Genomic DNA, 27,412 nt, shown 5'->3' on the forward strand with positions numbered 1-27,412 from the left:
AGGGAGCCTGGAGACGTCCTGGAGTACCCAGAATTCAATGGGACTAGCGTCGTCCATCTTGGTTTTGCTGAACATTCTACAGTTTTAGGACTACCACTGACGAAGTTTGCTGTCAAAATTTCTAATTATTTCTGGCAGGGAGGTCTTAGTTAGTTATTTTTACAGAGACGTTCATTTACCATGAGTACAAAATCGCCGGACAAGAAGAGTGGCTCAGAAAAAAAGAAGGGAGGTGGTTTTCTCGGGAGGAAAGTCAGGGAAAAGAAACAAACCATTACAGAAGAAGATCTGCTCGAGAAAAAAGACGTCTCGCCTGACGATGTTCTCAAACTAATAAGATGTACAGAAAGTACGTATCAACATTTTCTCTGTTGTTAAATTTGTACTGCTATTGCCGATTATTTACCTTGTCTGCCGTGTTGTGTCGTTCCAATGTAGTCATTTGGTTTGCATTGTGTCTGGCCAAGCGACGAGTCGTACACCTCGCGCAGAAACTGTGTTGTAAATTAAACGTAAATCGGCAAATTTGTCGGTACTGCCGCGCCGGTAACTATATCTGTTTATGCCGCTGGTCTCATGCCGCAAGTTTTAAAAATTTCTTGATAATGCATTATAGTAATTTATTTCGCAAAGACTTTTCGAAATAATGGTTCCGGGGACGAACAATAAATTTTAATACCTCACCAAACAATACGTCAAACATGTCCACTTGAATATTGACCAGCAGAACAATAACATAGGCAATATGAGTGAAATTAATCAGTGTTTTTATCTGAATTCTGAAGTCGACTTCGTGTACTTGCTGTTTTAGCAATGTTGGTATAATAATGTATAGTTTTCGCTTGTTGGCATACAGAAAATAACAAGTTTAAATGCCGTCTCGTCTTTGTTGCTATAATAATGACCGACCTTGCATTGTCTTTCAAGCAAAATAACTTTTGTGTTCCTATTCTATGTTTATTATGAGTTAGCTGAACTGTATGATTTTGCATAGGCTATATGAAAATTATAATAAAATTACCAAGCAAGCATTATTAACCTGCAATTTTTGTAGTAAAGATTTGCACAAGATGTTTTTGTCAAAAAGAAATCATTACTTGCGTTGTATTTTAGCAAAGTCTAACAAAGAATTATGGTGAATAGATGTAATATTTTTGGCCGATGAAACGTGTTGTTACATGCTAAGTTCATGGTTGAAAGCAGCTACAAGTGTTAATTTGAATGATGTCCCTAGAGATATTATCAAACATATATGATCAAATTCATAGGTCTTCTGTGCGGGAGTCAACACTTGATATTTCGGTGCTCTTTCACAGCAATTATAGAATTATCCTGTGGATGATCGCCAAAGCAACGCTTTTAAGCTTCAAGAATTTTTATAAGCATGCATTGATACTGATAATACAATGTATATTTAGCAAAAAAATCAATTCTCAAAATCAATATGTATCATGTTAACAGTTCAGTTTATTTAAAATGAATATATATTTAAAATGATTTGCATACTTGGCAAGTGCAATCTGTAGTACGGTGACTACATTATGAATCATGTTGTGCTTGCTTATTCTAAATTTTTGGATACCATACGCCATTGTTTGGCTGAATTCCAATTTACTAACCAAATTTGATAACTTATTTTAACAAATTAATTTTTGTTTAGACATATTTCTCACAATTGATAGATCAGTAAATAAATTAACAAAGTTCAATAAATTTAATTTTCAATATTTTTAATAGTTGATAAGACTGTTTATTATTCAAGTGTAAACAAAATTTTCTCGATATTCAGTGTGAATCCTAGAATATACATTGAACAATGAATTCTAAAATATACAATGAACAGTGGGGTTATTTACTGCATTGAATTCACCAAGAAGAGAATCATTATCCTGCGTCATAGATCACTATCGGTCATTTATAAAATGCTTTCATCTTTACAATTTGTGAGTCTTTCATTGTTATGTTTGTGTATGTTGTAATAGTAAATTGATTTACTAGTATCATGAAATTACTGCAAGGGTACAGAAAGTAGCAAAGAACATAGCTGTGAATAATGATAATGATGTTTATTAAATGATTACCATTTTTGTTTTTTGTTCTGCTCGGTCAAGTGAACCATTTGAACAAGTTGACTTTAGTCATCTTTCGCAAAAAAAAAAAATTTCTGTATTTTTTTTAAAAATCAATTCATATAGAACGGTGGGATACGGGTAATTATGTCTATTTTATCCAATTAACAAAGAAATTATTGGAAAAGGACAATTGGTGAGGAAAATTTCAAGGTTCAAGCATTATTAATTTTTTCATGAAGCCCTTAAACTGGTCATATGTGAACTTGACTATTTTTGTATCTCTTTTAAAAAGAATTATTCAATGACTGCTTGTCTGAACAGCGAGAGGAAAGTTATTATTAATGATGGCATTGCCATAGTTTCAGATATTTATAGTGCTATTAATATTTCCCTTGAGGAAGGATAAACCAATATCTGAGATCAGTCTTTGGAAAAACCATCGAAAACGTGTATAATTAAATTAAAATGTTATGTGGTGTTATTTTTTTATTTAGTTCATTGAATGCACGTTCTCTTCCTTTTCATTTTTGTTAAGTGAATACTACGGTATGTGCTATCTGATGCTTATTTATTTGTGTTTTTTTGCACAAGATACTCCCATTGTCTGAGTTCTGTGTGCAATTTGTTTTTTTGTCTTCTATTAAAATATAAATTCTGAAGGTCTATATATTTAATTTTGGAAATGACATGGGCCATATTATAGTAATAGATGAAGAAGATAATATTAGTATGGAAGACTTTTGTTTGTCTAAATCAGTAGTGGCACACTGGCTGTTTGAAACATGCCATTTGCCCATTATTAACAGTTTATGACAGACTTCATTATTTAATTGTGTTTGAAACTCAAAGCCCTGCTAATATTAATATATTTGATTAGTGTAGATTTTCACCTTAACTGCCAGTTGATGGTTTGTAAATACTGTGTTTATTGCTGATGTTATGTAAGCATTATTAAGTTGTAAACATGTAAAGACTAAATGTATTGATCGCATCTTTAACATGTAAAAGCTAAAGAGTAGAATTTTCCACACGAGTTGCTTGACTACTGCCGCAAATTACTAGTATTGGCTTGCATTTAGAATATTATTCCTTAGAATAATGAAAACATCGAAACTAAACTAAATTATGATTGTCATTAAGTTGTTGACATCTACTAAAATTTATTCATATTATAATAATTAATTTTCATTTATTACAAAATAATTATTTATTTTTGATGTACAATGTATGTATGCACTGGCAAAATCTTTCTTTTCGAAGGATATGCACGTGTGTGTGCCAAAATAAAGATTTAGAATTTGTCAGCTTCTTGTCATGTGTATGTATGAGCCATAATTTATTCTGTAAAATCAAGGTCGTTTGTTTTGATTGGCTATGACAGTGATGGTAGTGTTATTCCCCTTGACAATGAGTATTCTATTGTCCATTTTTCATGAAATTTAAATTAATCGTGTATGGTTCACCAATCTTATTTGTAGCTTTCTGTGTCTGGAGTTTGCTGGAATTTTGACAATAACCTATATATGGCTTAGCATGGTTTTAATAAATTATTAAACAAATGGTCATAATTCGCTTCTTTCAATTTTAAACATCTTATTCACAGTACATTTGAAGAAACTAAAGATAAATATGTAATGAGTATGAACAATGATGTAATCCTAAGATTAAGGTGTTATTGCATTAAATTGTTCTGCATGTAGCATGGGTACTACAATATGTAGTACACAAAGAATTTCAGTATGAACATAAAATAACAATGTTTTTTTTGTACAACAGTCATGATATAATTAAGTGTACTTGAATGCTACTATTGCTTTACCCTGAAAATTCAAAATATTATATTTTCTCTATTAGAAGTGAATAAAAATTAAAGTATTTCACAGTACTGTTGCCCTAAATTGTCTTTTCAGCAAAAATTAATTCCAGCAAAAATTAAGTATTTTACACTAACACATTAATGCCACATGATCATAATAAACTGATAAGCAATGACAGTAGAAGGGCACATGAACCAAAAATAAATATATTTTACCTCAGGCACACCTCTGTCTCTGTCTGCATGTATATGCATTACTAATATCCTCGGTATAGAGAATATATGTTAGATAATAGTAAATTATTTACTGGTTTAGGATTACACTTTTGCCATCATTTCTTCTCCTCCTCCTCCGCCTCCTTCTCCCATTACTTTGTCAATGTGTAGATTAGGTACCTGTAGCTATTGAACCCTATGGTTGTCTGAGTTTCTGGTAGTGAGCAGACTGAAAACTGTTTATGTAACATCATACTGTGTTGATGTGAAATCCACTCTGTCTATACTGTGCATATACCCTTGTTATGCATACAAATATACATTGGGATTGCACTGTCCTGATAATTAAATGATATCATTTTTCTGTTTACATTTGCAATCTAGATGCCTTGCGTACCTGTTGGAGATCTGTTACATGCCAATGTATCTATTTCTTTAGTATTTTCTCAGACAGATTGTAGTACTTGTGCCTTGTAGCAAACTGTTTGCATTTTGACAATATTATCAGAATTGAGTAGGCTCAAGATGCTTCATCAAAGTACCATCAGTGGATTCTGTTTAGCTCATGGCTTAACCTGGCACTAAATTTATGACGTGTTGCTAGCCTGGCATTTATAAATATTGCATCATATTGCTGTATTGACTCTATTTATGTTAGTAGTACATGTGCTTCACATAAATGCCCAAGGAGTTTCTATGGTCATAATGTCATATTTTAATGATCCAATATTCAGTTTATGCAAATGTTGGTTTACATGCGCTTCTACTGGAGCAAATACGGTACTTTATTTTTTTGTTAGTAGCACTTGCACTTAAAGGGGCACTTCCACTTAAGCCCTAATCTCACAACAAATTTACTTTCTGGATTAAAATTACAATGGATAACAAAAGATCGATTAACTTTATAAACAACATAAACAATAGTGTCCCATGATTCTTTGGTGCAATCCATGGGATTGAGCGGTTCACCTTTAAGTAAATTACAGAATTGATTTTATTAGAGATGCACTTCTAATAGAGTAATTACAGCACTGGTACATGTACTTTCTCAACCAATGTGCTGTATTTAGCTGATCACCTGCCAAATCTTTAGTTGATACTGGCTATCTGATGCATGGTGTCATTTAGTATATCATATAATATGTCATCCTGTAGATCAACCTTTGCTGAGCTAACATTTGCTACTGATTATTCCAGCTGACTTGAAATTTATTCTTTCTTGTGAATGTTATCGATGCATGTAGAATTGCATGTATTGTAACAAAAATATTCAATGATTACCAGTATTTATAGTATCTGTATTAAAATTAGCATTTCAACGCTCTATGAACCGACATATTAACATGAACACACTTTGAAATACACAATGTGCTTGAAAAAATAAATACAACAGACTATTTATACTTTCAATGTTATTATATTTCTGGTCAGCAAAAATAATTTACAATACCATTAAGTTTTGTTCAGAAAATGTTGATTTATATTATAGGATTGTAGCTTACACAATTTTCCTAAAATGTGTATTAATTTATACATACACAATGTAAATATAATTTATAACATCTTTGTGTCTGTGCGTACATTTGTAAACAATTTTCCGAGAGGCAACATGCATATATACGGTACATGTAAGCATTGTTATAACTTATGAAAAACTGAGGCAAACTGGCTTATAGAATCTACCTCCCTCTTTCTGTCGTGAATGTGCTCAGTAAGGTAGCAAACACAGCATTTGTCTATTGAACCATTAAAAATATATATTTGGATTAGTTGAATTATTATAGTGAAATTTAGGATATATGCTCAATGTGATTGTTGAATTAATGATTAATTTCATTTGATAGAACATTAAGGTGGATTGATAGCATATGAATGTGGCTTTCATGCTAGGTTGTTGAATTGCTAGAGGAAAATAAATTATTTTAATAGGAATGTGATGAAGGATTTATAATATGGTACAGACGGACCATTGGTGAGAAATTCACTCTTTACTCAATCAGTAATAATTCCTCTTGCTTAGATTTACAACAGATGAGCTCTATTTGTGGCGCCATTTCTTCATATTGGATGATAAATTTTAGTTGAGCATTATTGTGCACTGTGAATGCACATTTATTTGGATGCAGAATGTAGCATTTCTATCAAGATTGATGATGGATATCGGTAGCTCAATTGCTGGAATTAAAATAAAATTGCATTTTTTGGAGTGGTTGGATTATTAAGTGGATTTTTGTCTGATATTTTTTATGATGACTCTTGATATAAATATATCCACGGAGGAAATATCAAACAGAAAAATTGTGAAACATGGAAAGACTAAAAGGTTGTCATTCATTTCATGTTAATAAGAAGAAACTTCAAGGTAAATTGATAGCATCTGAACATGGTTATTTCCTGCCAGGTGGTTCAATTGTATGAGGAAAATAAAAAAAATATTGTTTTTAAGTAAAAATCAGGTGGCTGGCTAACCTACATGTAATGATAGACCTAAGTCTATAATGTAATCTACCCTTCCACTAATTTATGTATACCAGGTAGTCCTACTTGTTGTATCACTCAAGCAAACATGAAAGTCACAGTATAATATAGAGGTATTGAGTGAAAGATCACCTGCACATGTCTATGCACATATGCAAACTAAAATGCATTTGAATTAAAATTCTTGATCCAAATACTTGGTTGGTCACCGATTGTTGTTTAAATTCTTTATCGTTGCTGGCTTGTATGTGCATGTATGCCCCCTCCCCCCTAATATTTCTACTGATGCATGTGAAGATTATTACCTTGTGATTGGAAAGATGGTAATATCCGGGATGAATAGGTTATGCTTGGTCTTTGTTGTTTTCGTCACTTTTATGATTTGATGGATTATCTGAGTTTCTTTCATCACAGGCAAACTGAATTCAACATTGTGATTTTATCATCGATATGTAACTTTGGCTTCCGCTGACCTTTCGTTATTCGCCAGTGGTGAATTCATTTTAGATTTGGCTACCAAATTTTATGTCCCTTTCTCACCAAATATGATTCTGAGAAATGGTAATCATGTACGTAAAAGTAAATTAAACATAAGAATTCATGCATCTAACAAAAATATTATGATCTCATTTGCCAAGTGACAAAACAGATTGCTTTTTGGCTAAGAAAAAACAATGCATTATCAGCCACCATATCTTAAACTCGTACATTTACATCAACAGTTTGGATGTAATTTTATGTTGTTAATGTATACTACTGCACTTATCTGAAACTATTGCCCTTTACTGTGTTTTTGATGATGGGTCATATTTTGGGAGATGACCGGAACCAAAACGACATGTTTTGGCACTTTTTTTCAAGATGGTTTGTACAATCAATTGTTTGTATGTACAAACACAGGCTTTTTCATAGTTCGATCTACACATGGTAACATAAAAAAACTAATTATGACTAATTATTAAATGTATCGTATTGTTTAAAAAAAAAAGAATTTGTTTCCTTTAAATTCATGCTCTAAAAGCACAAAAATCATTATTATTAAAAAAAAAACGTGTTGCAAAACAAGACATTTCTTGGCTCTTGATCTCAGGTGAATGCCAATCAGAGATTGCAACATGTGAGAATAATGCACTGAAGAGGAGCACTTGTAACTACATGTAAGATGTTTATTATTCAACTGCTGGGTCTGGAACTGAGCCTCAGAGATGTTCCAAACAATGTATCAATATCATTATGCAAATGACTAAACTTGCGTCATCACAGCGGTGTTTCAGATAAACATGGTACTAGTAAAAGTGCCTGTAGAAATATACTCAGAAAACCATGCCGAAATACAGTATTATAAAAACTGATGCCCAAATTGCAGTCACAATGTTGATTGAGTACAGTATGACTGTCTGTACCAATTTGTTAATTTTCTTTTCTTAATATATATATAGGTTATCCTATGAAGGTCAGGGATTTGAAATTTAAAGTAAAAAGCTATTCATGTTTTAAACTTGGCTGGGCTTTTTACAACAACCAGATGACAGGATGCCCATGCCGTAGTAAACATAGAGAGTTGAAAGAATTTGGAATTCGAGTATCATCATTTGGAACAGACTTTAGAAGGAATGTTGAGTCGTGTTGATTAGATGTCAAATTTGCTATCTGATCACACTGATACTGAAAATAACAGAATCAGAGGTGAGACCAATATTGAAATTAACATGAATGTTAAAAGTGGAAAATACCTGACTGATAAACCTTTACATACAAACTACAGAGTGTGACTATTAATTTATAGACATTACTTTTACTGTAGTTTTGTTGTATTCCTAAAGGTGTCTATTGATAGATTTCAATATAAAAACATTGTTTGCTACATATTCTCATGTCTCTTACAATTTGTTATAGTTAGTTTGTTGTTCGTGGTATTTAATTATTGAACCATTGGTAGTTTTTGCAACCCTGTGACCATCTGACTGTCTGTCTGTTCTCTGTCTGCCTATCTTGCAACAAATTTGTAAACATATTTCAAGAATCAGCGATCAAAATCGAATGAAACTGAGCAGTCTTATACTATAAAACATGCAAGATCTGATTAGGTTTTTGCTAAAAATCTGTTAAAATTAGGAAATTTCTATATGAATGGTATTTTCTCGTTTCATTGATATTACCAAAAACCAGTGCTCAGATTTACATAAAACTTAAGTTGTTTACTATTGGACATTTGTAATACAGAGAAATAAACGCTGTATTTCCTCATTCACAATAACATTAAAAGCCATGCATCACCTTATGACTGTTTCTAAAAATGTTAGATCCACGACATACTGTCGATGATTCATCACATTTTCAACTATGACCTTTGTTCCATTCAAATTGAAAAGGGCTGTTTGATCTGATGAACTACATCTATGCATAATTTGCTTAATTTCCATATTGATTCTTTCTTTCGATGATCAACCTCTTTTAGCCATAATAGAAGCATTTTCAGAATCTCTAGTAGGATTTTGTGTAGGGATGTAAATTCACTCATATTGAAGGTTTTATGGTAAAATATTAAGTACAATACTACTCGCACATTTATTAGCAAATATATATATAGTTACAATTGTTGTGTCAAAATCTTTTTGTAATTACTAGTAATTGTTTTAGAACTCGTCAGCTGTGGGTGACTTTTCCTTACATTTTTTGAGAACTGTAATAAAATTATAATATACATGTACTGTAAATGCATTAATTATTCTCTGGTTTTTAATTTCACTATTTTGATGGACATGTAAAAATCCATGTGAACATATAAAATAATGATAGCACACATTTTTTCTCTACCAATCTCGTGAACTTAAAACCCTGTAAAAAGTCTCAAATCATTGAAATAGCCAGTAAAAAAAAAAGTTTTTATACACAAAATGACAATTTAGCAGTGTTTTCCATAGATCACAATGAAAACACATTTCTTTATTAAAAACCTGCAAAAAATAACAGAATTTTTAAATCCTTCTAGACAAGTACATTGTAGGACACTATTTTTTTACCACATGTCACAAAACAGATATATCCTTGCCATAGGATAAATCATGCCATTTTCATACCATTATGTACATATTTTTTTCCTGAACTCTGTACGGTTACCCCATATTTTATATTTCCATCCTTGTAATATAAACTGTTAAATATGTGGTATGTCATATTCTTTCTATAACCTGTGAAGTAAAATATGTAGCACTCAATGTATATATAATTCATTATTGTACTGAGTGATAATTTGACAGCCGCTATGGTCTGCTGTAACATCCTCTAAAAAGCGCATCTTGTTGACAACAAAGTGGCTATTTTCAGCTGTCAATGGCAGCAGCTACAAATACATATTCATTCTGAGGCAGTGAAGTGTCAGTGTTGCTTACAGATTATGCTATTAGCTGATCCTAACTATTTTCATATTATTCTTCATGTCTATTTGATTATTTATGTAAACAAAATTTCCAAAAAACTTGGGTGTTGTGGGTGGTAAGGATACTGGATTTATCAAATAATGTAATGTAATGTGGTTGACTCAGCTCAACTATTTTTTTTGTGAGGGAATTGTTTAGCTTAGATATAAATAGCATGCTGCTGTCTGATGGCTGATAGAAATACTTTAAATATTGTACTTTCTTGTTGTGTTCTGGGAGATTATTCTATTATGATCAATTCGCAATGGGGTCATAAAAATAAAATAAAGGGGTCATCGACCTCGTTTGGAAGTTCTTTATTTATGTTGTGTATTTAAGGTACAAAAATGTATATCATTGGTATTCAACTGAATAAATAGGGACAACAAATTTAGTACAATTTCTTGTTTCAAAGGTGTTACATAATTGATTTTGACGCATCAACTTTTCAGGATTTTTTTTTACAAAAAAACTGCCTGAAATAATGCAAAAAATTGTTTTTCAAATTTGAAAGTATTTTTATTCTGAAAATATTTATCCAGATTTTCTAATAATTCTTAAAATTTTCTAAAAACTATAAGTATCCATCTTGTAACCACATGAATTATTTACCATATGTAACCAAATTTTCAGATGATGAGAAGTTACCATAAAAACCTTTAGTAGATTGCTAAAAAATCACTATTTTCATGAAGGTTTCTTGTGCAGAAAAATAGTTTTGGTGACCATATATTTTTATCTGGGTTCTGATCATTTGTTTTAAATAAACCGACTCAACTTGTTGAACATAAAACTTCAAATATAAAAAATATTGTCCTTTTTTGAAAAATTGGGGGCAATAATTGGGCTTGAGAACAACATTTTTTACAAATGGTATTAAAATAATAATTGTTTGCATCACGCTAATACACATGTGATGTGAAAACCCTTCCACAAGTGTATACAAATGATTCCTGAAGACATTGAAATTTTCTTTTATTTTTGCACAGAGCTTCATTCATACATATGATTGAGAAACTAAGTTCCCACAAATAAAACATTTTTTAGAGATGAAGTGTAGTTTACCCAAATTGACCTTTTGCGCAATATACTGAAACTGTATTATTGAACATCGTTAAAGTGGGAGGGTTATGTTCGGGAATGGAGTCCCTTAGCAATAACAATCCATGCTAAAACACAAGGGCTCATGTGCAGGTACATTTGTAACAATGGCATGATATGGCCCTCTGTCATATGCGCAGGTGATAACTCCCTTGCTTTAAACCATGAAATATCAGAAATATCAGTAATGGACAACATTTCACTACCTATGTCAGTTCATAATCCATTATTTTCTCATAAAACCTGATATTTAAAAAATTGACAAACTACTGACAGTAATTGATAATTATTTTGTTATGCAACATGATTTCTTCTACTGCACTTAATTGTTGCATGTGGGTGTACCGCGGTAAGTATTTTCTAGTAAAATGTTAATCACATAAAAATGATATTTTGTGAACTGTCAACAGGTGAAATAAGGTACAACGTACATGTACTTGATTTATAGTTAATTTTGGCCATATCGTATAAAAATGACTGTTCATGTTGGATTGATAAAATAATTTTTTATGTTCAAACCCTGCAATCTCTGTCAACATGTAGTAAGATGGCATGTACCTATAACCTTGAACCCTTATACATTGTTGTACTGAGGTTGCACTGAATTCACTACTTTAACCAGTGGCTCATCACAACATGTCAATCATGTACATTGCATTGAATGCAAATTGTATGGCATGTTAGCATACCTATTGCTTGCTTGAATTCATACACTACTTTTCTCATCAACAAATGACAAAATTGCGTATTAAATCAGTGTGTGTCTGCTTACAAATATATGTATTAAAGCTACTTATGGTTTAATTTAATCTTGAGGACTATAGTCACAAAATAATGTATATTTTAGATATTTTGCCGAGTTATTTCATGAGCACATTTTGCAATGCAAATAGAAAAGAAAAGTTTGCCATTTCAAATTAAGGAACTGTTCAAATCTAGACTCTAAAATTCTCAACCTAATCCTGATTCAAAATTTTCAGTGAGAGTGACGTTGTAAAATTTTGTATAATATAATGTTACATTTGTAGTAATGTTCATCCTTCAACAGAAGTTAAAATTAAAACTACTGTGAAATAGTATGCTTTGTTTGCTATGCATCTCTCATTTTTGTTTTTTTTCATTTCAGATTATTTGTGTGAACCTGATGCAAATTCATTCGATATAGATTTTACAAGGTTCAAAATTCGTGACATGGACTCGGGCACGGTGTTGTTTGAAATAGCTAAACCTCCTCCTTCTGGTAAGATGCTATTTATTGTTTACAGCTATTTTATTTCCAATGCCATTGTGTCTTTATATGTATGCTAGTGGACAACACCTGATGCCAGCCGGCTAATATACGGCTGAAGTTGCATTTAACCAGACGTAGATATCATTTCATTATGCCCTTGTGCCTTACTGCTGTGAACTATTCAGGTATTAGCCAAGCCTTTTCATTTGTCCAATACATGTATTCTAATACGGTACTCATCATTAATCATTTTTTTAATTGGCACATAAGTGTCATGATGCCCTTGAAAAAAATTTAACTAGATATCTCATGCCTACACCTTTACCGTACTTCCCTGAGTACAAGCCCAGGGGCCTGAACATGTAAAACATGGGGAAAATTAGGGGGTGGGCTTATACTCGAGGACGACCTCAGAAAGGATAACTTTCTTCATGCAGGGGTTTTAGTTTGTGTTTTCATTGTTGTGTTTTAGTAGTAGTCTTAGTTTGCCAGTTGACCATATTTCAGCAACCTTGGGGTTGCCATGGCAATAGATTTACTCAGCAGTGTCTCTTTATTGCATATTTAGTGCATCGTTATTCACCCTTGTGCTGGATTTAAAGTGGGTTAAAAATTATAACCATCTTCCCAACCACGAAAAATTATCCAAATTACATTTATCGTTCACTATGCCGGTCTTGGAGAAATATTGCGTCTTTTTGAGGACAAAAATGTGAAACAAGTCGTCATTGATTTCCATGACACTTTTTACAAAGAAGAAACAAACATGTTCATAAAAATACACACATTTTATTAGCTCCGCAGAGCTTATCATATGAGTGATTGTCCGTCGTCGTCCGTGTCAATGTTTTACTTTTTCAACTTCTTCTTGAAAACTACAAGCCTGAATGCTTTGATACTTGATGTTTATGTACCTGGGGTAGACCTCTCTTACGGTAGATTTGTTCATTTCCTGATGATATCTTCAATTCTCTAATTTTGGTGAATATTTTTGGTAAAAAGTGATATTTTCAACTTCTTGTTAAAAACTGCAAGTCCAGTTTCTTTGATATTATTACATATATAGATACTACATATGGACCTCGGTTTACATACTGTCTGAATTTACAGTGCAAAAATGGGTAGGGTCTGTGGGAAAACAGTCGAAGGCAAGATCTTTATCATTATCTTCGTTGTGGAATATTTTCGATCGTATGCAAACTCTCAATACAAAGCAATTTCCACCATGATGTTTTTCATCATGATTTGACCTGAGCAAACTTCTCTTGACCTAACAAGTAATATCTTTCCTTAACCAATCAAAATGCTGTGTCGTACAGACGAAGTTTCCTGATTATTGACGAAGTAATTTTTTCAACGCAACCCTGAGTGAATAACAGAATAGAAAAAGGTGCAAACCATGTTTTGTACGTTCGCCTGCCATGCACTCTGAAATTAATGCGAGTTTTCCCGTAAAAGCAAAAAAAAACAAACTACTGTACCAATCATGAATTTTATGCAATGAAATACACTTTTTAGTCCCCGTTCAGACGAAGTCCGAAAACGGGGACTTATAATTCGGTCTCCGTCCGTCCGTGTGTCCGTCCGGAGTCATATCTCAAAATCTCTTGGACCGATTCCGTTCATTCTTTGCATGTGCCTAGTACTTTATGTGGGACATATGCACATGCAGTGGTTTAGCGATTCGATTTAAAATGGCCGACTGGCAGCCATCTTGTTTTTTGAAAATGTTGTATTTTGGACATGCTTTGCCAGTTTTCATTCAAACTTGGTACATAGATTATACATGTTAGGATACATGTCCATGATGATTTATTTCACAATTGGATCAAAGATGGTCGACTGGCAGCCATCTTGTTTTTTGAAAATGTCATATTTTGAACATGCTTTGTCAGTTTTCATTCAAATTTAGTACATAGATCATACATGTTAGGATACATGTTCCCGACCGTCTGTGAGTGCGTCTGTCTGTGCGTCAGTCTATCCAACGTCATATTTCAGAATCCTGTGGACCGATTCCGTTCATTCTTTGCATGTGCCTAGTACCTTATGTGGGACATATGCACATGCAGTGGTTTAGCGATTCCATTCAAAATGGCCGACTGGCAGCCATCTTGTTTTTTGAAAATGTTGTATTTTGGACATGCTTTGTCAGTTGTCATTCAAACTTGGTACATAGATTATACATGTTAGGATACATGTCCATGACGATTTATTTCGCAATTGGATCAAAGATGGTCGACTGGCAGGCATCTTGTTTTTGTTTTTTTATGCAGTATCTTGGACGTGCTCTGTCAGTTTTCATTCAAATTTGGCACATACATGTACTTTATACATGTTAGGATGCATGTCCATGACAATTTGTTTCAAAATCTGGTCAAGGATGGCCGATTGACAGCCATCTGACCTTTTGGCCTTACTACTATATTTCCACAATTTATGTACCATTTTCATTCGTATTTGACACATACATCATACATATCAGTGTGTTTCATAATCAGATCAAAGATGGCTGAATAACGGCTGTTTTTATTTTGGCTATGTTACTATGACACGAAACAAGTGTTTTGATGTAAATAAACAATCTGTTGTATACGCCACTTGGAACTCAAGTTTCAAGGACACGCTCGCGACAACCCCTCCGCTTTAATATGACGAGCACAAAGAGAACTTAACGGGGACTGTGTCATTTTCAATGACTTGTTACATGCATATTTTAATAAATGTCATCGATGCTCGGTGAAACACCCTGGATCTAAACTCAGGGATGCCCTCAACTCATTTAATGTGTAAAAACAAAAGGGTGGGTTTATACTCGGAGAGGGGCTTATGCTCAGGGGAGTATGCAATCTGATTAAAATCTGATGTAGTGTACGGGCTTTAATTATTTTGGCTATAAATTTATTTTAATTTTATTTTTTTATTACTTTTGTTATTAATGCCTTTTTGACTCTAGTGTGCGAAGCACAAAAAGGGAGTCTTTGCAGTTAGTGTGTCTGTCTGTATGTATGTGTGTGTGTGTGTATGCGTGTTCGTCTGTTCCACTGATATCTCAAGAACCATACATCAGTTTTTGATGAAACTTGGTGCATAGATGCTCTGGGCCAATGCGCAGATTTGATTAGGTTTTGGTAAAAATCCATGCATATTAATTACCTAATTTGCATGATAATTAGATGATTTTTAACTGTCCCATGACTGTTCCACTGATATTTAAAGAACCACTCATTAGATTTTGATGAAACTTGGCACACAAATGCTCCAAACTAATGCGCAGATTTGATTAGTTTTGGGTAAAAATTTGTGCAATATTAATTATCTAATTTGCATAATGATTAATCAATTTTCGGCTTTTCCACTGATATCTCAAGTACTAATCATCACATTTCAATAAAACTTGGTACATAGATGTCATAGGGCACTGCACAAACCTGATAGTTTTTAGTGTAATATCAGTATATATTAATTAGCTAATTTGCATAATTAATTTATTTTCAGCTTTTGATATTTCAAGTAGTAATCATCACATTTCAATGACACTTGGTACATAGATGTCATAGAACACTGCACAGACCTGATAGTTTTTAGGGTAATATGAGTACATATTAATTACCTAATTTGCATAATTAATTAATTTTCAAGTAGTAATCATCATATTTCAATGAGACTTGCTACATAGATCTTCTAGGATTATGCAGACACCTGATTAGTTTTAATTGGATATTACCTAATTTGCATAATGTTCCACTGATATATAAAAAACCACAAATTGGATTTTGAGGTAGCGAGACTATTATTTGTGTTGAAAATTACGATTTTCACATTTATTTATTAATTGATGAAATGCACCATAAACTTTCATATGATAAAGTCAATATAACATAGAATGTCATGTAAGTTGGTTAAAATGTAGATTTTCAGAAGGGAAGCAAGGCAGCCTCAGTAGTGTTTTCCAAAATCAACAACACAGGTTTAATCTGTGTGCCTATAAGTTTCAAAGATAAACTCAAGACAAAGCAATGTTAGGATGTGTTATCAGTAGCTATCTGACACACAATAGTTGTGTTCACGTTACACGAAGTACGGGCTAAGATTTAAGCTGATTTAGGCTTATCTAGCCTATTTGCATTTCGGCTAGACCCAATTGCGTCCACGCACAGGGAGGGCCAGTCGTTAGCACGGCCTAAGGGGTGCCATTAGTCGGTGACCTTTGGTAAGCAGCTATTTACGAACGAAAAATGGATGACATGCGCGAGGTTCTATTTCTGCTGCTGGCATGTTTCGTTCCCGGGTTTCGTTCTAATTTTGAAGCACAGGAACACGAGAGGAGACGGACCCAATTTATTTGGATGCACATAAACAGTATACAACGGGCGTAACAGAATACAGAGTTTTATTAATGCATGTCATAGACAGTGAACCAAATTTATTTTGTCTACGATTGGAGCTGCTGCATGCTGTACGCTCTACTACAGTGACCCGATTAGTGTGGAAGCGAGCGCGGAGTACGTAATGACTGGTGAAATAGTGTCGTTATACGAACATGAGACAATTTTTACACCCAAAGGTCGCCGCAGAGGGCGCTTAGCCCTGGGCTAAGCGTTCGCGCATACTTCGTTAGCCTGTGCTAAGGTCTAGACCGCATCTTAAATTCGGGTCAGATTTAACCCGTACTTAGCATTCCTTAGCCCGTGCTAAGCGTTCACGCACGTTTTCTTAGCACGGGCTAAGGAATTTGACCTCTTAGCCCTGTGCTAAGGAGCTGTGCGTGAACGCAACTAATGAGTGTTTCCAAACATTTGAGTGGTTTGTCTCCGCTCCTGTTTGTTTCACAGATTAGTCATTTGCATATGAATGTGTCAGACACAAGGTCACACAGCCACTGAAAAAAATCATTGATTTTGGTGTTTTCATATGCCGAATTTATCCAATTATAGCTATCCCATTCCTTTATTTTTTTGGTTTCCAATAGCCTTACACATTTGGATGTCCCTTACACATGGTAAAACAGAGCTTGATGGGAAAACAAATTGATTGTGCCGATAAACAAGCTTGAAAATCTTTGCTGTTACTTCATGGACATTTTCTAGGAGTTTATATTTTTCAAAATACAAGGTCTTTAACAAAAAATAACGTATACTTATTGTCGTCGGATTAACACCAAATTTTCACAGCTTTAAGGTGACAATGAGAGGAACTTGAATGTGTCCAGACAAACTATTTCATCGATTATTTACCAACGAGTTGTGGTTTGAGTTGGGGGCAATACGACTAAAACAGTAATTGAAATTCAGGACACTATTTTTTAAAACGCGTTGCTTGCATAAAACTGACCAGACACATTCAATTTACCAGACTATTGAACAACTAGGAAAAGTGAAAAAAATACTTCTTATCGCCAGCATATATGCGTAATTTTTTTTTTTACAGAAAAACTAATTTTTCCTTTGATTGAGTAACGCGTCGTAGAATGCAGATACGGGCATGCAAAATACACTTGTAAAAAGCTTGAAGTCTGGCGATTCTAAAAATATATACTTTCCCGGGTCTATTTGTAGTCATTTAGTCACAATTAGAAGATGAAAACAAGTATGCAAATAATAGTCTTGCTACCTTAATATAACTTTTAAAGAGAACTATGCAGAAACCCAATTAGTTTTTGGTAAATATTTATGCTTATTAACATAATTAATTAACACTGATATCTCATCGCATTTGAATAAAATTTGGTACATAAATGCTCCAGAACAGTAGACAGGCCTGATTAATTTTGATTAATATTAATTCTCTAATTAGCATAATAATTCATAATTTTTTTGTTCTGTTCTGTTCATATTAGTTACCTGATTCACATAATTAGTTTTCAGCTTTTCCATCAATATCTTATGTACAAGTAATTTTGAATTAATTTTTAATGTGTCTTCCATACTCTCAACGCACGGGAGTTGTTTCTAAGCTTTCTTTGATTATTTTATTATTTGATTTTGATTTTGTGATTTTTTTTTTTAATTCTGATCCGACGCCTATGCAAGTCCCATTCAAATCTCGCGTAAGTAACAGCCAATCACAGCCCCCCCCCCTTTTATACAGGCTGTCGGTTGCTTATATTTCAGTGTAGCGATACTCTACGGGCAATCTTTCTGTACATTATATATTGCCCACTTGAATAAACCATTAATAGAAAATTGCTAGTATATTTTTATTTACAAAAGAAATTCCACAGCATTTTACAATTTTTGTCATTATATTGAATATTTTTGTCACTTCTAACAAATGTGTACACTTCCTGATACATCTTCGCCAGCCAAGGTTCATTTATTCAGTCATCGCTTCAATTTTACATCAAACATTGAGCATAATTATCTAGAATGGAAGCAAAAAAATAAGTAAATCGTAATGATTAGAAGACTGTAAACAGCTATAGTAAACAATGCAAACTGATTTTAAATTGTATAACGGTCACCGGCCCACGGCATCGACGCAGAAAATTGGAGCAAAAAAATATTTCCTGATCAATTGCGATGTGTTCCAAATAAAAAATATTTTATTCCAGTCCAAATCAGCTCAAATACTTTACTAAATAGTTATTGTATAATGTACAAAATGTTGATACATTTTGATGATCGTCAACAAATCATCACCCAGGGCAAGCGACTGGAAAAAGACACCGGTGTTCGTTCGAACCGGTGGAAACAAAATCGTCACTCCCAGAATAACTACGGAAAATAACGATCTAAAGTCGAACCATTCGAGCCACAATATAAACATAAAAAAATGACTTTGGTTGCATTTTACAATGATAAACTTACCGAAAAGCTGTGTTTTTCTCGGTCGCTAATATCTGTATAATCCGCCATTTTATTTGAGTGTGTTTGCTACCTGACTCTGCCTGGTGACGTCATCATGTGCGCTATAGAAAAAGGTCTGTGATTCGTTGACTAAAATCGTCGATAGTGGGTCTCGTTGAAATCTCGTTACATAGGCATCGGGTCAGATGTATGTAGGGCGGAATTAAACAAAATCACAAAATCAAAATCAAAGTAAAATAATAAAATAAAAAGGCATTAATAACAAAAGTAATAAAAAATAAAATTAAAACAAGTTTATAGCCAAAATAATTAAAGCCTGTACACTACAACCAGATTTTAATCAGATTGGGGAGTTTGGTAATATCAGTTATTGGTTGAATATTCTGGATTTGTAATTCATTAAAAAAAACTAGGTTCTATACATGTTCTCATAGATTTAATTTAACAAATTTCACTGGGAAATTAAACCAAGTGAATGAATAACTTCAGTATTATTGTTGTTATTATCCATTGAACTACTGAGCATACATGTGCATGTAGTTAAATTCACAGTGGAACTTTATAACATGTCTTGAAGTACCAATAAATACATTATTTAAATTGAAGCTAGTGTATAGTACAAGAGCCGTGGATTAGAATGCTTGGTTGATGTAGTACTTTGAAGTAGCTATGTATACAGATTTATGATTAGAGTGAGTGAGATCAGGGTTGAAGGATCTGTTCATGGTTGTGATGACAACTGCTGACGAATGAGTTGCAGAGTCTGCTAACAGAATTGTGTATGTCGGACTTGTTCAATTGTGGAAAAATTGCATTCTTGCCAGCCTGCTGCACTCTCCCAAAGCCCTAAAGGTCTGCATTGGAAAGCTTTTTGAATATATATGAAAATTAAACAATCATTGCTTGTATTGATCTTTTTGTTTCAGCGTCCTACAATTTGACTCTGCCTTCTGATAAAGTAACTTACAGTAGATAAATACATGTACCTTTTTTAAAATAGACAAATTAGTTACTGATCCAATTTTGATGATTTTTGCCATACTTGCATTCACGATATTTTCAAAACACAAAAATCGATTACAGAGATTTCACCAAAATTTAATTTATTTATTTTTAATTGAAAGGGCATCACATCAACATTTTTGTTTGAGCACTTTTCAGTAACATTGCACCTCTGTTGGTGTATACCATATAACAATGCATAGCCCCGGAAAATTGTCTAATTCAGTTTTCTCATATGCGTAGACGCTGCATACCCTCTATCGTATTGTACCATTTCAATATTATAGCAAGTCATGTATGTATGTGTATTTCAGAGGAGGAAGATGATGTAGAGTCTGATCCGGATGAGATGGATCCAAATGCCGGTAGATTTGTACGATATCAGTTCACACCACAGTTCCTAAAACTTAAGAACGTTGGTGCAACGTAAGTATTTATATAGTGCACTACTGGTAACTATAGTTTTACATTCTTCACTAAGTCTTCTTTTGACTTACTGTATGGATTGAACTCCATACATGCGTGTGTCCGTGTGATGGGATCCACTCGTATCTCAAACATACATCAGACATTTCTGACAAACTCGCATGCATTTTTGCAATCATCAAATCCAAAATGGCTGATGGGGGTTCATCTTGTTTAAACACAATGAAGACCAATGAAGTTCATACATCACACATCATCACACACATATATATCTCCCATAAATAATACAAACAGGGACTATGTCATTGACAATGACTTGTTCTGTTTCATCTCGGAAATAAATAATGTTTCCCACCACCAAATATGCATGTATAAATGTCATAATTTCCCGGCCAGAATACAAACTATTATTGGCGATATAGGAAACAAATGACGCATTTATAATACTATGTGAATGTGGATTACATTTACTCAATTATTATCTGATAATCACACAGAATTTCCAGAAAACTACCATAAAATATGCGACCTATATGTGTTTGTGCTGTTTTTCACATTTTCTTCTTTATTTACATTCCATTCATTGATGTAGATTTGAATAATGGGGTGCCCAGCTTTTTCCAGTTATCTTTCTTAGCTGCCACATGACTGGCATTCTCTATTATGCACACATATATACATACATTACAACACCAGGGTAGTTAGGTAATGAATGGCAACATGTTCTGCAAGTTGCATGTCAGAGTTTAAAGATCAGTGACTCTATTGGTCAGAAGTCATGTGACATTAATTGACCAATCACAGATCATATACAAATATGTCCAAGGCTGAATTTGTAGGAATCTTGGAATCCTAAAAATCAAGTTGGGTCACCTTGGGGACTACTAGGGAGAGCTTCTGAAGGCACAAACTAACTTGCGCTGTTGTGACACCTGTTTTTCTTCAGTTATTTTGTTTATAAACTGTTTATTTTATATTACCAAATTGACCATACATAAATTTTGTAAGATGTTTTTGAAGATCACTTTATCAATGTATGATGCATCATTGGTACGCCCGCAGATGAACACGACTCGTTGCATTCTAATAAATCTCTGTATCAGCTTAGAGTACACACCATACACTACCTTACTCTTGTGTAATATACAATGTTTAGGATTGTTCTGAGTGTATCCAGTAATATAATGATTATTTTTATTCTTTCAGGGTGGAATTTACAGTAGGTGATAAACCAGTTAACAATTTTCGAATGATTGAAAGACATTACTTTGGAGAAAGACTGCTAAAGAGTTTTGACTTCAACTTCGGCTTTTGCATTCCAAACAGTAAGAATACATGTGAACATATATATGAATTTCCAGACCTTACACCTGAGGAAGGTACGTCATTTATTTGTTTACATACACGCACACGCTGTGCTGACAACTGTTGGGATTTAAATTAGGATTGATTGAGACCTGTGGGAACCTTTATCAGAAAGATACAGCTGCCTGACAAGTGTGGCAGGTTTGTGTGGCCTAGCTGAGATTTAAATTGCGATTGTTTATAACCACTTGTGATTATTTGTAACAGTCGTTTGTAAATTGAGATTTGAACTGTAACACAATTTTGACATGTTTCTATAGCTCCCAGACAGACATTTTATATTTGTAAATAAACCCTATGGCAATCCATAAAAAGAAGTTAAATTTAATGAGCTGAGACCTGTGGGAACCTTGATCAGGAAAATACAGCTGCCTGACAAGTGTGGCAGGTTTGTGTGACATAACTGGTTGGGAGAATGCTGCTCCCGTTCTCTGTGCGCTAAAAATGTCATGGTAGTTTCACTACAATTGTTTGTATCAATGGAACCTTTGTTTTGTTAATAGTACTCTAAGTAGGTCACAGTAAATTTTGTGGTACAATATTTGCTCTTATTAGTAGAGCATACAACAGATGTGTGTTTGTGATCAATTACTGCAAAAACCACTAAACTGAGTTTTCAGCCACTGCACAACTGATGATTTGTGACTGGCTGTCATGCAACTAATTGCCAACTTTTCAAAATTCAACTTGCGAAAAACTTTCCCTCCTGACCTGACCTGACCCGACCTGACCTGACCTGAACTCATCTTCAAATAATCAACTCAAGTTGTTGAGGACCATTGAATGTTGAATCGCCATTGAGGATGACCACAAATACAAGTGTTTGGATGGAGGCTTGCATAACTGAGGATGATATTATTTCTGATTCCTTACCAAAATCAAAATGTACCAGAGATACAAAAGGAAGCAGCAAAGCTGGAAAAAAAATGGGTCCCCCTGTTTAAGTCGTTGTCTACTCATAAATGCGAATACCCAGAATTCATTCATTTTGCAATGAACAGTACTCCTGGGCAATAAAGGATATTAACTTGAAAAAAGTTGGTGGTCACCAGTCTAATTTACAAGAATATAATGGTTGTATTTTAGTTGATAGTGTCAATTTTGTCAGTATAATAACGCTTGTACCATAGGTTCCTATGGCAGAAATACTATGCCATATCTCAAAATATAGGCTGGTGACATATGCTGAAAAGATCATCTATTGTGAATAATGGGGTACTTATTGTCCTAAATTATTTCAAAAATCTGGGTTTTAAAAATTGGCAAAAAATGTGTTTTTTCTTTAACATTGTGTTATAATAGCGACTTTTGAAAAATATTACCGGGTAAGACAAGTTTCTCAAAATGTATCACAGTAACACAAAATATAATGCTATTTCATGGTGTCATGTGATAATAGCTCCATGGTTTTACATAATAAAGCAATGAACATTGTCGTACGATTTATGAGTAGACTTCTAACTTAAGCCCCTGTGTCAATGTATGTGTTTTATATCAGTCGTATTTTGTGTTACAAGTGACTGTACCCAAACATTTGTATACACGGGTGTCCTCGGGGTTGAATACAGTTAATGCTACTCAACACAACTTGAGTAAGGTTTGTTGCTCAAATAACTGATTTGAAGATGTGCATCACAGTATCTGATTGGCTGGGTTTCCAGGTAATGGCACATCAGTGGGTGTATTTCAGTGATAGAGGGCGTGGTTTACTCATATTTATTTTGATGCGTTGAGAAGTTGAATACGCTGAACAATTGTACGGTATATAATTATGACTCGTTCCAAACCATCTATAGAAACAAACGTATAATCTCTGCATATAACTTTATAATCTTAATATGGAAGTAACAATTGAAATTCAACTCTTTTTTTTTTTTCAGTTCAAGAAATGATTGACAATCCCTTTGATACAAGATCGGACAGTTTCTACTTCGTGGACAACAAATTGATCATGCATAACAAGGCGGATTATGCGTATAATGGGGGACAAGGAGCAATGTAATCAGGTCACAGTCTCAGAAAAAAAAAACATACACATAAAAACAAATAGAATTTGTACTTATTTTACGAAGCTTGTTTCAGAGAATATCAACTCGCTTATTTCTGAACAACAAATTTCCTGGTGTATATTTCAAGCCAAATGACTTATTTTTGCAAGAATTTTTTTTTTAAACACCCTCCTTCCCCTGACTAGCAATGTTAGAGGCTTTTGAAAAGTGCAAAGTGTTGGGGGTTTGAGCTGTAGTGCAAGAAAATCCAAATTATTTAGTTTGTACCGTCCACCCATTTTTATCTAATGAATTATACAAATAAAAGTTGTGAAATATGAAATGACCCTATTGTTGATATTGTAATTGTAAAGATTTAGCTGGCACATTTATATTATTTTTTTTTCTTCTCACCTCTTAGTAAAATAGCAAGAAGTTTGTACACTTTGTTTTTGGAGCAATGTAATGTCACTTTTTCTTTTTCAAATGAGATTATGCCCCATGAGTAACTATTCCATACTTGTCACCTTGTTCAAAAAATATTTCACGGTTTATACTTAAAGGGTTTTATTGTCTTCTGTGCCCGCATATATAACTAATTTTAATTGAGGACAAATTTAATTTTGTAAATTCAGACATTTTCATCTGAAATTTGTGTAAAGTAAGAACTGACTTGTTAATATTCCTATCATTGTCAAAAAAGTATCTTTTCTATATTACAATGTACTTTAATCTTATTTCTCTCAAGCATTCTTGCGCATCCATGTTGTGGTGTCACCAGTCCAGCTAGCTAGGTGATAAGATTGTTTTATTACAATCCAAGTCTAATATGTGAATATTTATGGCTGTAGTGAACAGCACGTGTATGGGATTTCCATATTCACTACTTTTTAATGAGCTATTATATAGGTGTTGTCAGTGCTGCGTGGATTCATGATTCAGAGATGTACACAATATGAACTTATAAAAGTACAAATGCAGCCTATATTTCTATTGATGGGCAGGCTGTAACTTGTACCACAGCTGTCACAAATTGGGGACATCTTATCGTTGTGAATATGCGAGGCTTAATTAGTTGTCAGTTTGTTGTTTCATCTTGTATTATTCAAGACGACTGTGGTACAATGTATTGTGAAACAATATTATAGCCATGCATTCCATTTTAGACTTTGACCTTTGTTCATTAATAATAGTTACCCACTTTTTATTTTTGAAGAACCATTTATATGTAACTGATGCTTGCCTACATCATGTACTTTGTTCTGTGATGTGCTAAGTGATTAGAATGTGTTAAACTGCAGTCTAATGTCAGTGCATCACAGCGGTATGCTTTAGACTTGTTTAATTTCTCAGGTAGACGATAACAGTAGTAGGAGTAAAGTTGGGGTCTAAGTAGAGGCAGAGGGATTTGACAGAAATTATTACTTTGGGCAAGTGAAAATACTATTGGATATGTAATTATTACACACAGGTTTTTATCTAATAGACTGTTGGCCACCATTTCCCATGCCCATTTTTGCTTAATTCTGTTCTCAAATCAATACATAATCAAATGACTTCTTTTCAGAATTTCAGAAACTTTATCAAGATGTACATTTTATTAATCTGCATAATCCTGTTGGAAGGCGAACCAGATTTAATATAGCCTATAGGTACAAGCTTTACACTGCTGTTACTTTGGCATTCTCCTGTACATCGCCCTCTATTGATGTACCTTTAATTTTGGTCTCTAGAGGGAGTCCTACAGGCTGCAGAGCAAGGTTCAATGTTTATAAATATAACTTGATTATTTTTGTCCTGTAAACTTAAATCTATTCAGCTTTAATTATGGTTTGCATATATTGACAATTACAAGTTGTCCACCGACCTAGGTCACACAGCGTCTCCCTTCACATGTATGTATGTATGTATGTTCAGTACAAGATACTTTAAAAAAAAATAATCATATAGTCGTTATCACAGTAACACTACTTTTCAATGTAGTAAACATGGGGGGGGGGGGGGAGGGGCTGATTGTTTCCAGGCTTGGAGGCCATATTTATCTGCATATCAATTGAGGTTTATTTTGTGTTCATTGCTGTGTCACGTTAAATTGTATATATATCTGTTGAGCTGTAGATGTCAAATGAATGCTTGCAATAAAGTACACCACTGTTTGCACATTGTGCAGTGTCTCATTTATTATCCCCTGGTATGTTGCCTATGTGGATTATATAGTGGTGACAAGCATTGATTGGTACATCATCTATGTTATATCATGGTCATGTGACCTCATTAAAATTGTAAAATTATCATGTATAGACATTCAATCAGTGCTTGCAGTAAAAATGCTGGGTATCTCGGATGGCTGTCGCTGGAATTACTGCTGGGGTTGGACAGTGCACTAAAACCATATTAAAAAACAATTTCCTATATTTTTCATCAATATAAATCCAGGGACTAGCAATTTGGGTTCCATCCAGTCATTACTTGGACTTTCATTTATCAATTTTGGTATAATGGAAAGTCGTAATAGTTGACACGTAGGAGAACCTGTCAATTATTACAAAGTGATTTATCTATAGTCATTCTTGTTTTCCCGTTTCTATTTAATTTAAAAATATTCCATTATAAAACTAATAGATTATTAATGAAATATATATCATAGCAAAAACAGTTTCTAAAAGTAATACCTGGTTCACACATAACATTTACCCCGTTGTAGCACCACCGTAAATTTAAAGACAGTTATTTTTAGGGTGTGACCAGTTTACGCCAGTGTAAAAATAGTGGATTTTACACTGGCATAAACTTTCTGACCAGAGTCAGAGCTCAGACATAAAATCTAAACCAAGTTTTTATTTTTTCGTGCCAGGCGACAGTTCCGGACATTGGTTATCACTGTTGTCTCTCCTGACTTTTTTTGTATGTGCATTTTGCCACAGAAGTCATATTCATGTTTGGGACTACATGACAGGGCTGCCTGTCCATCTCTGTCAAATGGCAATTTGTAATTCGCTATCTTGGCGTCAACCAGGCCTGGTCGAACACAAACACCTGCGGACCTTAACCAAGGTTCCCCCAAAGTCGCATTTGTTAGTGAATGAATCATCTTGGCCAGTGGAATTGGCCTTCCCATTGAGTCTGTGGCACACTCACCCAGGGTAAGGGTCAACCCTTAGGTAGGATTTGAACTTGGGTCTACTGATGCGACAACCACTGTGCTACCAGTGACCGGTACAAACAAAGGTTTATGTAAACACGCACAGTGACACAAACGCCCTCTTCCGGGAATTCATCTCTACGTCCATAGCAACAAGTGAAACGCGCGATATCTGTGGTCAGTGGAACGAGTATTCTAAGAAATAATGAAGTTCGGCTACTGATTTCTATTTGGCAAGAGGAAAGTATTTTTAGATTGATACACACAACCTTACGTGATAGTCAAGTTTACAGGATTATTGCACAAAAGACAAGAAATTGGGGTGAACAGTAAAACTTTTGAAGTCA

The 27,412-nt window shown here is 33.9% G+C and overlaps 1 protein-coding gene across 1 annotated transcript; it reads left to right on the top strand.

The window, feature by feature from the left end:
• On the top strand, window positions 1–26,083 carry LOC100378531 (protein unc-119 homolog B-like). The gene is made up of 5 exons (XM_002737666.4): window positions 1–349; window positions 12,229–12,342; window positions 20,459–20,570; window positions 21,777–21,949; window positions 23,816–26,083. Exons 1-5 carry the CDS (start codon window positions 181–183, stop codon window positions 23,935–23,937), a joined length of 690 nt encoding a protein of 229 aa, XP_002737712.1. The 5' UTR covers window positions 1–180; the 3' UTR covers window positions 23,938–26,083.
• The last annotated feature ends 1,329 nt before the right edge of the window (window positions 26,084–27,412 follow it).

Source organism: Saccoglossus kowalevskii, chromosome 16 (assembly GCF_978046115.1).
Source record: "Saccoglossus kowalevskii chromosome 16, keSacKowa6.1, whole genome shotgun sequence".
Lineage (NCBI taxonomy): Eukaryota > Metazoa > Hemichordata > Enteropneusta > Harrimaniidae > Saccoglossus > Saccoglossus kowalevskii.